Source organism: Gobius niger (assembly GCF_951799975.1).
Source record: "Gobius niger genome assembly, chromosome: 23".
Classification (NCBI taxonomy): Eukaryota; Metazoa; Chordata; class Actinopteri; order Gobiiformes; family Gobiidae; genus Gobius; species Gobius niger.
In genome coordinates, this window is record NC_136874.1 from 4,272,971 (window position 1) to 4,289,336 (window position 16,366).

Consider the following 16,366-nt stretch of genomic DNA (forward strand, 5'->3'; position numbering starts at 1 on the left):
CACCAAGTCATGCACTGTTTATCCAATCAAAAATCCTGAAGTTCTATGACTTAGTCGATTTGTACACGGCAAAGTTCATTTACCAAGTTAAACAAAATAAAATCCCTAAATGCTTGCAAATATTGTTTACCCAGCGAGAAAGTAACTATAATCTCAGAGGAACATTTAATCAACCGCAAGTACATTCTACATTAAGAAAACACTGTTTATCAAGCAAAGGAGTTAAATTATGGAATAGCTGCTGCAATGAATTAAAACAAGCTTTGTCTCTTTTTCAGTTCAAAAATATTTACAAGAGAAGAATAATGGAAAATATTTGGCAGAATGAAAATTTATTAAATATGCTTCTGGAGCGGACAATGCGGATGGTTATTACCATTAACGTGCTGTATTTATGATTTAAAAGTGAAGTTCAGGCACAATAAGCTTTAGCTTCTGCCTGCGCCTGGTCATTTGTTGTGTTCATTGCTTGACTATGTTTTGAATGTTTTGAATCATTTGTAAATGACCAAACCGAAATAAACCGAAACATAAAATGAAGTAGTGTTTCATCCAAAACGATAAGTGTTTAATCAAATGAAGACAAACTACAAACCAAAAATCATACACAAAGGAAACTCAAAGCAAAGGTTTAAACCAGTTTCCCCCTGCCACATGGTCCAGCCTAAGATTTGAAAATGGCCGACAAAGACCACGCCCCTTCCTTTCTCACCAGGTGGTACAGGTAAATGTCTACCGAGTAAATGAATAAACAATGTTTTAAATGGACAACGTGAAGTAATTAACTTAATAAAATGAATCAGGGGTTATTGTTAGCTGGTGTATATTGCAAACGAAACAAACGAAGCAAAAATAACCAAAATACATAATGGGACAAACCCACTTTGTCACAATCTGATTACTGGTTTGTATTTAGCAACGTGTTACTCATGACTGAAACAGTGGTCAGATTAGAATAGCGCGTTACTAAATAAATGTATCCATTGTGAGATCAATAAAGGGTATCTTAAGTAACTCTGGCATCCCTGCTATTTAAGTTCACAAATTACTCCCCTGGAAAAGTAACTCAGAATTAACAGCTTTCACTTGTATTGCACTTTACAAACCTGTATTACCAAGTTTCTCAAAGCGTCACACTTTAGTCATTATTCATCACTCCATACTCCGTGGTAAACTCCTAATGTAGCCACACTTGCCCTGGGATAGACTGACGGAAGCGAGGCTACCAGTCTGTGCCCCTCCGACCACCACCAACCACTCACTCACACACCTATTGTACATGTTTTTAGTGGTAGAGGAAACCGGAGGAAACCTACGCAGACACTGCCCACCCGATACATTACTAGACTACATAGAGAAAACAGCGTGTGCCAGTTTGTTAACAAAAGTAAACATCTAAAGCCGTTATTTGCTGATCAAGTTTGCTGAAGATGAATTAACAGCCTGATCAGTAAATCCATAATTAATAGAGCTACAAATCTGCTTCTCTGAGCCTTATTTATGTATTTATCAAACAGCGACAGTCCACAATAAGAGGCCTCGACATGCAGCTTCTTAAAAAGCAATGAAAAAGCCGATAGTTCACTGAAGATGAACACGGTCGTCTTTGCAGAGAGTTTGTCAATTAATCAAAACATAAGACAGACTGTGTGAAGCAAAGAACAATCAAAATCAGGAGATTATTCGGACTAACTGATGCGTTACGCCAACTGTTCCTCCGCTCCTATTCTTCACTTGATATCGCCACGATGAAAACAGAATGCTTAAGTTGCAGCAGGTGTGGAGCAGTTGGAGGCAATAAACTGGGACAGGCTCTTACCTCGGGCTCGTCTCTTTTATTTGTTTGAATGTTAAATAATAGAAAAGCTCAAGGGTAGTTTATTTTTGATCTGATTTAATATAGCGACGGGACTGACTTCGGAATATGCTCTTTCATCTTCCTCTAACTCACGGTCCAGGAACTAAAAGCGCTTTAAAGTCACACTGTTCAGCATGTATAGTAATTCTTTTCTTCTTTACTTGGGTAAACTAGAGATGTCAGGAGCCGGTAAAACCACCCCGGGTTACATCGAGGTAGTCAGAAGATTTTGGACTCCTGGCTAGCTCGCCACTTTCCACTAATATGTAGAGATAATGAACATATATATATAGTTTTTTGTTTTGTTTTGTTTGTTTGAATACTTTATTGTCCCCATAGGGAAATTTGTCCTCTGCATTTAACCCATCCTTCGGTCCATAAGGAGCAGTGGTCGACGGCCCGGGTCCCGTCTCCATGATGTGGAGCCAGGCTGCTGGTCAGAATCACCTGGCTGGAGGATTCACCTATTGTTCATGTTTTTAGGATATGGATAGTAGATATTTATATAGTAGGCTAGAAACAGAAGTCTATGTTCGGCTCTCTCTTTTACTGTTATTCTAAATATATTATGTTTATAGATTTTTTTTTTTGAATGACAGTAAAAGAGAAGAGAGAGAGAGATGTTAGGAGCCGGTAAAACTGTCCCGGGTTACATCGGGGTAGTCAGAAGATTTTGACTCCTTGCTAGCTCGCCACTTTTGTAACACTTTCCACTAATATGCAGCGATAATGAACATAATTGTACTGCCCCCTTGTGGGAAGAGATATTTGCGTTTTGAGTTTCTTCTATTTTGTCAACGCAGAGCTGCCGTAGTTCAGTCAAGCTCCTAATGGTCCCACAGCAAGACACCAAATGTTGTCATTTTAGCATGTTTCCAATTCGTAATTTGTAGGAATATATTAGGCGCTAATACCGTTAGCATCCCTATGGCTTTTCGCATGTAAATTAGCATTGTGCTAATCACTCGCTAATGACATTGTTTTTTTGAGGTTTCAGTTATCTCTAAGCTACTTATTTTATATTTATGTTGTTTGTTTGTTTTGTGAATTACACCAAAACAGCAAGACGCTTCCTAGTCCTGTTTTGTAAACAGGTCGCTATCTGTAAAGCTCGTTAAACTAGCTAGTAAAGGCAGAATAATAATAGTATTTATGCATAGCAGATATTTATGTAATAGGTTAGAAACAGAAGTCTATGTTCGGCTCTCTTTGTTGTCATTCTCAATACACTATGTTTGTAGAATATATTTAGAATGGCAGTAACAAAGAGAGAGGGAAAACCGGTAAAACCACCCCAGGTTACACACTCACACTGTAATAAAATCATCCATTTTCTGTATTATTTCCAGGCCATTCGGTCTTTTTTAAAGCGGGTTTAGCCGGTCATGTGGCGCGGCGGGCTTCCCCAAACACAATGGCCGAGGTAATTTGTTTGTTAGCCGACCTTGACTAATTCCATTGTGTGCAATTAACTTCTCTTTTCCGCCGATCGATCTCGCCCTTCCTACACGCGCGCTGGCTCAAGCCTCGTTTCTAAACCTGGCTTCAGTGACTCACGCTTTAAGGTTTATCATCACCACGGAAACTGTTTTAATTCGGCTGGAGATTGTACCTTTTTTCTTCCCCCAGTCTGACGCACGGCTCAGCATCATCTCTGAGAAAAACCGCCGGAAAGATCTTTACTCCCGTGGTTTGACATTTTACATCAGCCGTCCATCCGTAGATAGACACGTTTTCCAAGTTTTTTTTTAATGTTTGACAACTCTCTGTTCCGTTCCTTTGACTTTCCAATAAAAACATGCGTGTGCTTTAGCTACACTTGCAGAGAGAGGTATTGATCCCAAAGGAAATTACATTTTAGTAGCCAGGCATTCAGACAATCCAGGCATTCAGACAATGCATTCAGACAGCACAATGAATAAATTACTAAAATACAAGGCAACGTTTAAAGTTAACCCCTTGAGCGGTTGCATTTTCTCCAGTTGAGCATTGCAGCCTCATTTGAAAGCTAAGACCGACAAAACTAATCTGAGCCTCTTCCTCGTTATGATCGTCTTGTCCTTTTTGTGCTTTGGTCACATTTTTGCGGCTTGATCACAGTTACATTACACTGCATAATTAAAAATGTGGCCAAAACGCAACAAAAAAGGAATGAGAATGTGATAAAAGCATGATGAAAATGTGGCAAAACTGTGACAAAAATATAAGAAAAATGTGACACAAATATGAGAAAAATGTGACAAAGACATGAGAAAAATGTGACAAAAACATGGGAAAAATGTGACAAAAATATGAGAAAAATGTGACACAAATATGAGAAAAATGTGAGAAAAATATGACAAAAATGTGAGATAAATATGAGAAAAATATGAGAAAAATGTAACCAAAATAATGGTAAAATGTGAGAAAAATGTGAGAAAAATGTAACAAAATGTAACAAAAATGTGAGAAAAATGTGAGAAAAATGTGAGAAAAATGTGAGAAAAATGTGAGAAAAATGTGAGAAAAATATGAGAAAAATATGAGAAAAATGTGACACAAATATTAGAAAAATATGACAAAAATGTGTTGCTTTTATCAGAATCATTTAGTTTCTGTGACAATGAATCTGGACAGTCTTCTGCTCAAACCAAAAGGAGGCATTCTGTCATAGATTGATAGATCATTATTAGAGAGCAGACCTCGGACAAAGACAACCCTCTTCTCTTAGAGATGGTCAGTTTTGGTGGTCCAGTCCAGCTTGTTGTCCAACCCTAGACCCAGAACTCATTAGGTAAATAGGACTTTACTCTCTCCATATCTTCCTCTATGTGCCCTGGCTGGAGGTGTTCAGAGTCATTTGGTTTATTGGGCATTCTGGTTCCTCCTGCACAAAGCCACAGTCCTCCAGCAGCCGGCAACCTAAATTTGCACTATGTTCCTTGTCATTTCGTTTCTCCTCTCTCCTTGTAGGCCAGCAGAACGGCGTGACCCGCCCCATCATTTCAGACGACGACGACGGCTGCTACATTCAGAAGAAGGCCCCGTCCTCTGTGGAGCTGCCCACCATCTCCTCCACGGGCGCCGCCAAAACCGAGCGCGCCCGCAGCAACACCTCCCAGGCCAAGCTCCAGGCCAAGCGCCGGGTCATCCGCATGCTCATGGTCATCGTGGCGCTCTTCTTCATCTGCTGGATGCCCCTCTACGTCGTCAACACCTGGAAGGCCTTTGACCCCAAGACTATCATGAAGGCTCTGTCCGGCGCGCCCATCTCCTTCATCCACCTGCTGTCCTACACGTCGGCGTGCGTCAATCCCGTCATCTACTGCTTCATGAACACGCGGTTCCGGAAGGCGCTCTTCTTCACCTTCTCCTGTCTCTGCAGCCACCGGGTTTGCAATCGGAAAAAGGATCGCCACGAAGACGGGTTCACGGCGATGTCCACGGCCACCTCCATGGCCACCTCCATGTCCAAGTTCAGCTACACCACCGTTAGCTCGGCGGCTACGTGCTAAAGCGACATGCTACGGCTACGTTTGTGCTAACAGGTTAACGAAAATATGATGATCTTGTGTATATTCGCATCAGTTTGAGAATTTAGCATCACACGTCGTCACAGGAGGTGATTTTGAGGGATTTCTCGATGTAGAACAGGGTGTTTCATTGGAAAGTAACGGTATTGTTTGCCTTTAAAATCATCTTGTGAGACGTTTAGCTAAATAACAATAGTCTATTAACCTTACTCTGTTTGCGAAGTGATGCTGTTGTGGCCAAAAGTGGTGGAAGAAGTCGTTTGTTTGCTTCATTCATAGAAACAGGAGCCACACAGTAGGCTTTTCACATCAGATGAAAAGCCTACTTAAAGGTGCACCATGCAACTTTTTATGTTTAAAAAAGAAAAAGAAAAAAGTGAATATTAGTGCGTATTTGACCTTCCAGTGACGCAGCAGCTGCTTGGGTGGTTACTCGTTCTGTAGGACCCTCCAGGATAAGTTGTTCACTGCTGATTGAACCGTCTCCATGGCTACACATACATTCCATTTTAAAAACTCTACTAGAAACCCTAAAAAAAACTGAAATAAAAATGGTCCTGAAGCATCCTGGTCAGTAAAGTGGAAAGCAAAGTCACCAAGCGAACTACCCATACAGCTGCTGGGTCAAATACACACTAATATTAACTTTTCCATCCATCCATCCATTTTCTTCCGCTTTATCCGGGGCCGGGTCGCGGGGGCAGCAGTCTCAGCAGAGATGCCCAAACTTCCCGATCCACACACACCTCCTCCAGCTGTTCTGGGGGGACCCCGAGGCGACACCAGGCCAGCTCGGAGACATAGTCCCACCACCGTGTCCTGGGCCTTCCACGAGGCCTTGTCCCACTAGGACATGCCTGGAACACCTCCCGCGGGAGGCGACCAGGAGGCATCCGAAACAGATGCCCGAGCCACCTCAGCTGGCTCCTTTCGACGTGAAGGAGCAGCGACTCTACTCCGAGCTCCTCCCGGGTAACTGAGCTCCTCACCCGATCTCGGAGGGTGCGCCCAGCCACCCTGCGAAGGAAACTCATTTCGGCCGCTTGTATTCGCGATCTTGTCCTTTCGGTCATGACCCAAATCTCATGACCATAGGTGAGGGTGGGAACGTAGATCGATCGGTAAATCGAGAGCTTTGCCCTCCGACTCAGCTCCCTCTTCACCACGACAGACCGATACAGCGACCGCATCACTGCTGACGCCGCACCGATCCGTCTATCGATCTCACGCTCCATCCGTCCCCCACTCGTGAACAAGACCCCGAGATACTTGAACTCCTCCACTTGAGGCAAGGACTCCCCACCGACCCGAAGAGGGGAAGCCACCTTTTTCCGGTGGAGAACCATGGCCTCGGATTTGGAGGTGCTGATCCTCATCCCGGCCGCTACACACTCGGCTGCAAACCGCCCCAGTGCGTGCTGAAGGTCCTGGTTCGTTGAAGCCATCAGAACAACATCGTCCGCAAACAGCAGAGATGAGACTCTGAGGCTCCCAAACCGGACACCCTCCGGCCCCTGGCTGCGCCTAGAAATTCTGTCCATAAAAGTAATGAACAGAACCGGTGACAAAGGGCAGCCCTGGCGGAGACCAACACGCACCGGGAACAGGTCTGACTTACTGCCGGCTATGCGAACCAAGCTCCTGCTGCGGTCATACAGGGAACGGACAGCCCTTAGCAGAGGGCCCCGGACCCCATACTCCCGGAGCACCCCCCACAGGGCACCACGAGGGACGCGGTCGAACGCTTTCTCCAGATCCACAAAACACATGTGGACTGGTTGGGCGAACTCCCACGAACCCTCGAGTACCCGATGAAGGGTATAGAGTTGGTCCAGTGTGCCACGACCAGGACGAAAACCGCATTGTTCCTCCTGGATCCGAGGTTCAACTATCGGCCGGATCCTCCTCTCCAGCACCCTGGAGTAGACCTTACCGGGGAGGCTAAGGAGGGTGATTCCTCTGTAATTGGAACACACCCTCCGATCCCCCTTCTTAAAGAGAGGGACCACCACCCCGGTCTGCCAATCCAGGGGCACTGTCCCCGACCGCCACGCGATGTTGCAGAGACGTGTCAGCCAAGACAGTCCTACAACATCCAGAGACTTAAGGTACTCAGGGCGAATCTCATCCACCCCCGGAGCCTTGCCACCAAGGAGCTTTCTCACCACCTTGGTGACTTCAGCCCCGGTGATGGGCGAGCCCACCTCCGAGTCCTCAGCCTCTGCTTCCTCATTGGAAGACGTGACGACGGGATTGAGGAGGTCCTCGAAGTACTCCTTCCACCGCCCGACGACATCCCCAGTCGAGGTCAGCAGCCCCCCACCCGCACTGTAAACAGTGCTGGTGAAGCACTGCTTCCCCCTCCTGAGGCGCCGGATGGTTTGCCAGAATCTCTTCGAGGCCGACCGATAGTCTTCCTCCATGGCCTCCCCGAACTCCTCCCAGACCCGAGTTTTAGCCTCCGCGACCGCCCGAGCCGCAGCACGCTTGGCCTGCCGGTACCTCTCAGCTGCCTCAGGAGTCCCACAAGCCAACAAGGCCAGGTAGGACTCCTTCTTCAGCTTGACGGCATCCCTTACTTCCGGGCGCCACCACCGGGTTCGGGGATTGCCGCCGCGACAGGCACCAGAGACCTTACGGCCACAACTACGAGCAGCCGCATCGACAATGGAGGAGGAGAACAGAGTCCACTCTGACTCCATGTCCCCCGCCTCCCCCGGAATCTGGGTGAAGCTCTTCCGGAGGTGGGAGTTGAAGACCCCACTGACAGAGGGATCCGCCAGACGTTCCCAGCAGACCCTCACAACACGCTTGGGCCTACCAGGTCTGACCGGCTTCCTCCCCTGCCAGCGGATCCAGCTCACCACCAGGTGGTGATCAGTTGACAGCTCAGCCCCTCTCTTCACCCGAGTGTCCGAGACACGCGGCCGGAGATCAGATGACACAACTACAAAGTCGATCATCGACCTCCTGCCTAGGGCGTCCTGGTGCCACGTGCACTTATGGACACCCTTGTGCTCGAACATGGTGTTCGTTATGGACAAACTGTGACTAGCACAGAAGTCCAATAACAGAACACCACTCGGGTTCAGATCGGGGAGGCCGTTCTTCCCAATCACCCCCTCCCAGGTCTCACTGTCGTTACCCACGTGGGCGTTGAAGTCCCCCAGCAGAACAATGGAGTCCCCAGTCGGAGCACTATCTAGTACCCCTCCCAGGGACTCCAAGAAGGCCGGGTACTCTGCACCGATGTTGGGCCCGTAGGCCGAAACAACGGTGAGAGACCTGTCCCCGACCCGAAGGCGTAGGGACGCGACCCTCTCGTCCACCGGGGTGAACTCCAACACGTGGCGGCTGAGCTGGGGGGATATGAGCAAACCCACCCCAGCCCGCCGCCTCTCCCCGCGGGCAACTCCAGAAAAATGGAGAGTCCAGCCTCTCTCCAGGAGTTGGGATCCGGAACCCAAGCTGTGCGTGGAGGTGAGCCCGACTATATCTAGTCGGTATCTCTCAACCTCCCGCACAAGCTCAGGCTCCTTCCCCCCCAGCGAGGTGACGTTCCATGTCCCGAACGCCAAAAGCTGTGCATGCGGACCAGGTCGTCGAGGCACCTGCCTCTGACTGCCACCCAGTCCTCTCCGCACCCGACCCCTACGGATCCCTCTGCGGGTGGTGGGTCCACAGGAGGGCGGGCCCACGTCGTCCCTTCGGGCTGGGCCCGGCCGGGCCCCGTGGGCAGAGACCCGGCCACCAGACGCTCGCGTTCGGGCCCCAACCCCAGGTCTGGCTCCAGGGTGGGGCCCCGGCTGCGCCATGCCGGGCGACGTCACGGTCCTTGAATATTGTACGTCCATAGAGATCTTCTGAACTGCTCTTCGTCTGACCCGTCACCTCGGACCTGTTTGCCATGGGAGACCCTACCAGGGGCATAAAGCCCCAGACAACATAGCTCCTCGGATCATTCGGGCACTCAAACAACCCCACCACGTTAAGGTAGCAGTTCATGGGGTTGCCAATATTAACTTTTATTTACACAAAATGTTGTATAGTGCAAGTTTAAGCAAAAGTATTAAACCATTTCAAAGGTATTTGTTTACCTTAAATCATTTTTATAGTCCCTCTGGGGGTAATACAAGTGTTAATGGGATGATTGGAGGGTTATTTTATCTCCCCCTGGTGTGTCTGGCCAGAAAACCACACAAATTACTCCGAGTCAGAGTCACCAATACACACTAATAGAATCACGAAGAAGAAGCTAACAGGGTAACGGGAAAAGCTAACTACGGGCTAGCACCACTTAAACAGTATTTACAGCCAGGTTTTTTAGTACTAAGTAACTCGTGCCCCTAGAGGCCATAAGCGCCACTGCAGGTGTCGTAGCATGTTGTGTTATTTACTTATTAATTGTCCGTGAGAGTAAAGACTACACTGACAGGAAAGACTAAGAGAGAGAGGGATATTGTACATCCAATTATACATTTTTTCACTCAAACCTGGCTGTAAATACTGTTTAAGTGGCGCTAGCCCACAGTTAGCTTTGCCTGTTAGCCTGTTAACTTCCTCTTCATGATTCCATTAGTGTGTATTGGTGGCTTCGACCCACAGGCAGGGAAGTTGAGAGTGTGGTTTTCTGGCCAGAGACACCAGGGGGAGACGAAAGACCCTCCAATCACCCAGAGGGACTACGGAAAGGATTTATTACGGTTAACAAGTACAAAGGAAGTATTCCATGTACACTGCCTGAACAAAAAAAGTGTAATATGTGGATGTAGCGCCTTTAGCTTTGATTCTGTGGTCCTTCAGGGTTGCTCAGCTGATCTCAGTCTTTGTGTTGCTGGAGCGAGACCACCTGAAGCAGCCTCAGGTCATAACAGCACTTCTTTTGTTCTCAGGCAGTGGATTTCACATATTTGAGAAACACTGACAGGGTGTGGAGCTCAGTGACCCGCGAGGAGATCCTGGAAGAAGTAGGTCATCACAAAACAGATAGATGATTTTGCTTTTAATAACCAGATGCTCCTTCCTCCACTGCTGGCCACTGAAACCACCGCCCTCCAATCAATCACCTCCTTTACCTTCATATAACGTGAAGGAGTTTCATTCCTGAGCTGCTATCGGTCTGAATATCAACGCTGCACAGTCGCTACCCGCTCTTCCGCATTTATCCGAGCTTGGGACTGGCATACAGACTCGCAAATCAATGATCTTGGGGCATTTGTGGTTTACGTTTTCAGCAGACCCATGTAGAGATGTAGCAACGACGAAGGATTTGAGAAGAAACGGGAAAACCAGGACCGTCATCCACGCCTCAGAAGATTCTCAAACTTAAAGCGACGTTGTTGAACTTTGACGGACGTGCAGCTGTGGGTAAACGCTTAATGGGAATATTACGCTCTGTCGTTGAATGTCATTGTGAACATGTTTCAGGTGTTTATGGTGCACACGGACGGAAAAGAATATTATGTGTCGTCTTTATCGTTTCAAGTAAGTTGCTAAAAACATGTTTCTACTCGTTCATTCATGGTTGCCTTTTAAAAGAACTTTCGAAACATGTGCCAGATGAAGACAGGATACAGACGGCGTCTCTGGAATCACCCATATATGGTCAGGGGGAAAACAATTTGGAGAAAAATCTAAACTTTCTCTAATTATTCAAAAACTATTTTAAGGCGAGACACGGCAGGTGAAAGTATTGATTTTTCACGCAGTGGTCGAAGTGGAGATTTTTATCTATTTTCCTCCCTTTACATCTTAGTTTTCATGTCAGATATAAAAATGACAAAACTCACCCGCATGATGTTTATTTTATGATGTTTTGTCTGCGAGGCGGAGCAACCCGGAAGTAGCTGCTGCGCCGCGTAGAAAGGCCGTCTTTGAAGCGGGTTTTCATTCATAAATATTGACAGATTTCACATCCACGTGTCCTGCTAAGGGGCCCCGTGATGACGCTTTCACCCAAATATGGTGTTTTTCCTCCTACGAGACGCTGGTGCGGAAAAGTCGGAGAACGGGCCGAGCATGAGCACTCGCTACAAAACTTCAGGGCTGGTTTTCTCTGAATGAGAGAAGCCGCACTCGGGCAGAGCCTGAGCCCTTATAGAAGCTCCCACAGACTCCAAACTTTACAGTCTGAGACCTGACAAGATTTTGAAGGTTTTTTCAGAAGGATTTTTTAATATCTAATTCCAAACCTGATTTATTCAGCTTTGAAACAAAAAAACAGGCGGAATTTGAGTTTTTACAGATTTTTTCAACAAAATATCCAAAATCCCCTCAGAAAAAATCTTAGTTACTAATATATCAATAAAATAAAACCATCAAATTTAATCTGGCTCAATTCATTATTTTGATTCCGTTGCCCAAAATATAGGCAATTTTGGCAATTTTAATGCTCAAAATGCCTTATTTTTATGTGAAAACATAAAATGACAGAAAAAATGCAATACATTTTTTTCTCATATTTATATCTGTGATGTTCAGCAAAAGTATCAAATTGATTTCTCTACATTTTATTTTTTTTGCCTATTCAACTGCCGTGTCTCGCCTTAACAAATGCAGAATTATGAACATAGTTTTCTACTAGATAAAGATACAAAGACATGGAGAGGAGCAAAGTGGTTCAACAGCCCATAAATACATGAATAACAGAGAATGCTAACTTTATGCTACATGTTATCATCGTGCTAATGCTAACGGCTAGCTAGCACGAGCTACAACTGCAGTTTTTTCGCTTCTACTGAACAATCTGCTGTGAGATAATATCCATATGGGCCCGATTTACACTTGACTTTATTTATGTGTGTTAAATAAGTTCATATTCCACCAGAAAATGGTTAAAAAGAGTGAAAATTGTGTTTTTGAAGATTCTATTTTCCCCCTCGACAAAGCCACGCCCCCTTCTATGACGAGATGCCGTCTGTATCTATCAGTGGTTTCAGACAGGGATGATTTTGACGGACAGGCTTGTTCAAAAAAAGTCCATCATGAGCTATTTTTATCATTGATCTCTCTTTATATGCATTTTTAGGTGTTTAAAGATATATATATATAATCTGATTACAGGATAAATGGAGCTAAACTAATGATTTTGCAACAGAAATGTGTTCAATCTCAAAGGACTTCTTCTGGTCGTCAATAGTACGGCTCATACTTCATGATTGGAAATGCAAATTGGAGCTCATTACTTGCATTTATTTCATTTTCAACCTAATGTTTTGGGCGAACTGTTGGCTGCACTTCAGCGCCGGGTCTGTGGCTCGTCTTCGCGGTGCACCAACTCTCTCCGTCCGATTTATCCAAATTAATAAGGTCTCAGTGTCGAAGTGAGCGCGCGTCATGTCGGAGCTGTTTATTTGCCGTGCGAAATGCAAAGAGAAACCCTGCGGCGTCCCGTGATCTGACAGTGAAGGAGCCCAGAGGCTGCGCTCAGAGAGAAAGCAACGGCTCGATTTTCAATCCAGATAAATTTCTGTCAAAACTACAGATATTTTTCGGTTGATGTAGCCTCTGGGTCAGATTCATATTTCCATTTATGAGCAAAGACTAGAGTGGAGGGATTTTTGTCGAGTCGAGAGTTAGTTGAAGACTTTAACCTTAACTCCCGCCTGAACCGAGAGGATCTTTTTCCTCACGTTATCAGATTTTTTTTTCCATCATTTTTTTGTTGGGTATTCAACTCATTTTTGCAACTTTTTTGTCATTTTTTATCACATTTTTGTAACTTTTTTTTTTGTCTTTTTTTTAATCTTTTTTTTTTATCACATTGTTGTAATTTTCTTTTCTTTTTTTCTTTTTTTTGTTATTTTTGTCATTTCTTATCACATTGTTGTAATTTTTTTTGTCACATTTTGTCCTTTTTTTTGTCCTTTTTCCGTCTATTTTTTCGTAATTTTTTTATTGATTTTTTGTCATTTTTTTGTAACTTTTTTGTCAATTTTTTATCAATTTTTTGTCATTTTTTGTCAATTTCTTGTGACATTTTTTCCACTTTTTCATCAATGACCTCTCACTTTTTTGTAATTTTTTCGTCCATTTTTTATCAATTTTTTGTCACTTTTTTGTCACATTTTTTGTAATTTTTTCGTCAATTTTTCGTCAATTTTTTGTGACATTTTTGCCACTTTTTCATACATTTTTCGTCACTTTTTTTTGTCAATGTTTTCTCACTTTTTTGTCACATTTCCATCATTGTTTTCGTCTCAGTTTTGTTGCTATTGTCACAGCTTTTTTCCAGAAGCTTTTGGACTGGGGTAAAGCCAAACTGGAGAAAATGTGCTCGGTTCAGGTGGGAGTTAAGGGGTTAAGGGGTTAAGGGGCTCATCAAGTTTCAAGCCTGCACAAAGAAAGTGGCGAAGTTTGCAAAATTTTACTTCATCTTACAGTTCTGGTCGTTTCTTCTTCTCCTGCTTGAGCGCTCCGAGCAATCTTACATAATGAAATCTAAAATATCAATGGTTCCGTAATAAGAAAATCTGGCTTATGCAGGATCTGTACAAATTAGAAGTTACTAATGCGTTTTCTACACATTTCAATTAGTAAAAAAAGCCGTGCCCTTCAGCGTTCCTAACGTGACTTTACCACAGCGCTACACGGAGCTGGGTCGGTTTAGTATTTAGCGCGTGATAAGGAGAGGGTTTAGTATTCAGAACATCACCTCCCCATGGTCACAGATAGACAGATGCTCGGATTGGCTCTAACTAGTTTCAACTAGAAAGGGAAGGAGCTGTGGAGGCAAGAAACGCGGACGCAGATTTCAAACGGGAGGTTAATTATGCTCTGGTTTGAGACTAAGCCAGGACTAAAACCAGGCTCAAACCAGGACTTAAATTGTGTTTGTATCAGGCTCAAACCAGGACTAAAACTGTGTTTACACCAGGCTCAAACCAGGACTTAAACAATGTCTATACAAGGTCCAAACCAGGACTAAAACCACGTCTATACAAGGCTCAAACCAGGACTAAAACCATGTCTATACAAGGCTCAAACCAGGACTAAAACTGTGTTTACACCAGGCTCAAACCAGGACTAAAACCACGTCTATACAAGGCTCAAACCAGGACTAAAACCATGTCTATACAAGGCTCAAACCAGGACTAAAACTGTGTTTACACCAGGCTCAAACCAGGACTAAAACCACATCTATACCAGGCTCAAACCAGGTCTAAAACCACATCTATACCAGGCCCAAACAAGGACTAAAACAATGTCTATACCAGGCCCAAACCAGGTCTATAACCAGGACTAAAACCAGGCCCAAACCAGGACTAAAACCAGGTCTATACCAGGCCCAAACCAGGACTAAAACCACACCTATTCCAGGCCCAAACCAGGACTAAAACCAGGTCTATACAAGGCTCAAACCAGGACTAAAACAATGTCTAAACCAGGCCCAAACCAGGACTAAAACCACACCTATTCCAGGCCCAAACCAGTACTAAAACCAGGTCTATACCAGGCCCAAACCAGGACTAAAACCACACCTATTCCAGGCCCAAACCAGGACTAAAACCACACCTATTCCAGGCCCAAACCAGTACTAAAACCAGGTCTATACCAGGCCCAAACCAGGACTAAAACCACACCTATTCCAGGCCCAAACCAGGACTAAAACCAGGTTTATACAAGGCTCAAACCAGGACTAAAACCAGGTTTATACAAGGCTCAAACCAGGACTAAAACAATGTCTAAACCAGGCCCAAACCAGGACTAAAACCACACCTATTCCAGGCCCAAACCAGGACTAAAACCACACCTATTCCAGGCCCAAACCAGGACTAAAACCAGGTCTATACCAGGCCCAAACCAGGACTAAAACCACACCTATTCCAGGCCCAAACCAGGACTAAAACAATGTCTAAACCAGGCCCAAACCAGGACTAAAACCACACCTATTCCAGGCCCAAACCAGGACTAAAACCAGGTCTATACAAGGCTCAAACCAGGACTAAAACCAGGTCTATACCAGGCCCAAACCAGGACTAAAACCACACCTATTCCAGGCCCAAACCAGGACTAAAACCACACCTATTCCAGGCCCAAACCAGGACTAAAACCAGGTCTATACCAGGCCCAAACCAGGACTAAAACCACACCTATTCCAGGCCCAAACCAGGACTAAAACAATGTCTAAACCAGGCCCAAACCAGGACTAAAACCACACCTATTCCAGGCCCAAACCAGGACTAAAACCAGGTCTATACAAGGCTCAAACCAGGACTAAAACCAGGTCTATACCAGGCCCAAACCAGGACTAAAACCAGGTCTATACCAGGCCCAAACCAGGACTAAAACCACGTCTATACCAGGACTAAAACAATGTATATCCCAGGCCCAAACCAGGACTAAAACCAGGTCTATACCAGGCCCAAATGCAGGACCAAGTCAACAAAAGCTGCAACCCTCAATGACGACATGAAGTTTAAATATTTGAATCATCCGCACTCTTGCATCAGCTCCTCCAGTCACTGCTGCATTTGCAAGTCTGTGAGCCGGCGGAGCCATTTCAACACCTTATTATCTTCACGCAACGAGCCAACCTTTCAAAATGCAGATCTTATGAACGCGCTTCTTCCCTCCTCTGCAGCCGCCCTTCCCCACGGATTGTAATCTTCAGTGGGTTCAGAAAGTTTCCCAACATCTTTAAGTTATGTCTCTTTTAATTTGACGCTGCCTGAAGCGAAAATTGGATGAACTTATGGTAAAAAAATTCTACAAAGATCACCCCAAATGAATACGTTAGCAATAGAAGCTTTTTAGGTTCAGACAAAATATGAAAAATGTCAAACTTACATAACATAAAGTACAAGTATTGCCTAATACTTCAGTGCAGATGAGTATAGAAAAACTTCCTGAGAGCTTTCATACCGAAACAAGGCATTTTGTACAATAGTTTTTGAGCCAGGTTTAAATGTATGGGTTTATTTTGTTGTTCAAAATGTATCATGAAGGGCATTTAGATGACTTATTTCGTTTTGGGAAGACTAAAGACATAATAATG

The 16,366-nt window shown here is 44.8% G+C and overlaps 1 protein-coding gene and 1 long non-coding RNA gene across 2 annotated transcripts in view; both read left to right on the plus strand.

Annotated features, from left to right (window-relative positions):
* Nucleotides 1-5,498, plus strand: part of LOC306981967 (cholecystokinin receptor-like) — a gene marked incomplete at its 5' end in the record, with an annotated part of 28,388 nt that extends 22,890 nt beyond the window's left edge. Inside the window, 1 exon segment of the mRNA XM_079581708.1 lies at nt 4,811-5,498. Coding sequence (XP_079437834.1) covers nt 4,811-5,352 — 542 coding nt within the window. The 3' untranslated portion in view covers nt 5,353-5,498.
* Nucleotides 5,499-14,602: 9,104 nt separating this feature from the next.
* LOC306982239 lies at nt 14,603-16,139 on the plus strand. Its single transcript, XR_013794182.1, has 3 exons — nt 14,603-14,643; nt 15,630-15,686; nt 15,721-16,139. It is a non-coding gene; the product is annotated as an uncharacterized lncRNA (long non-coding RNA).
* The last annotated feature ends 227 nt before the right edge of the window (nt 16,140-16,366 follow it).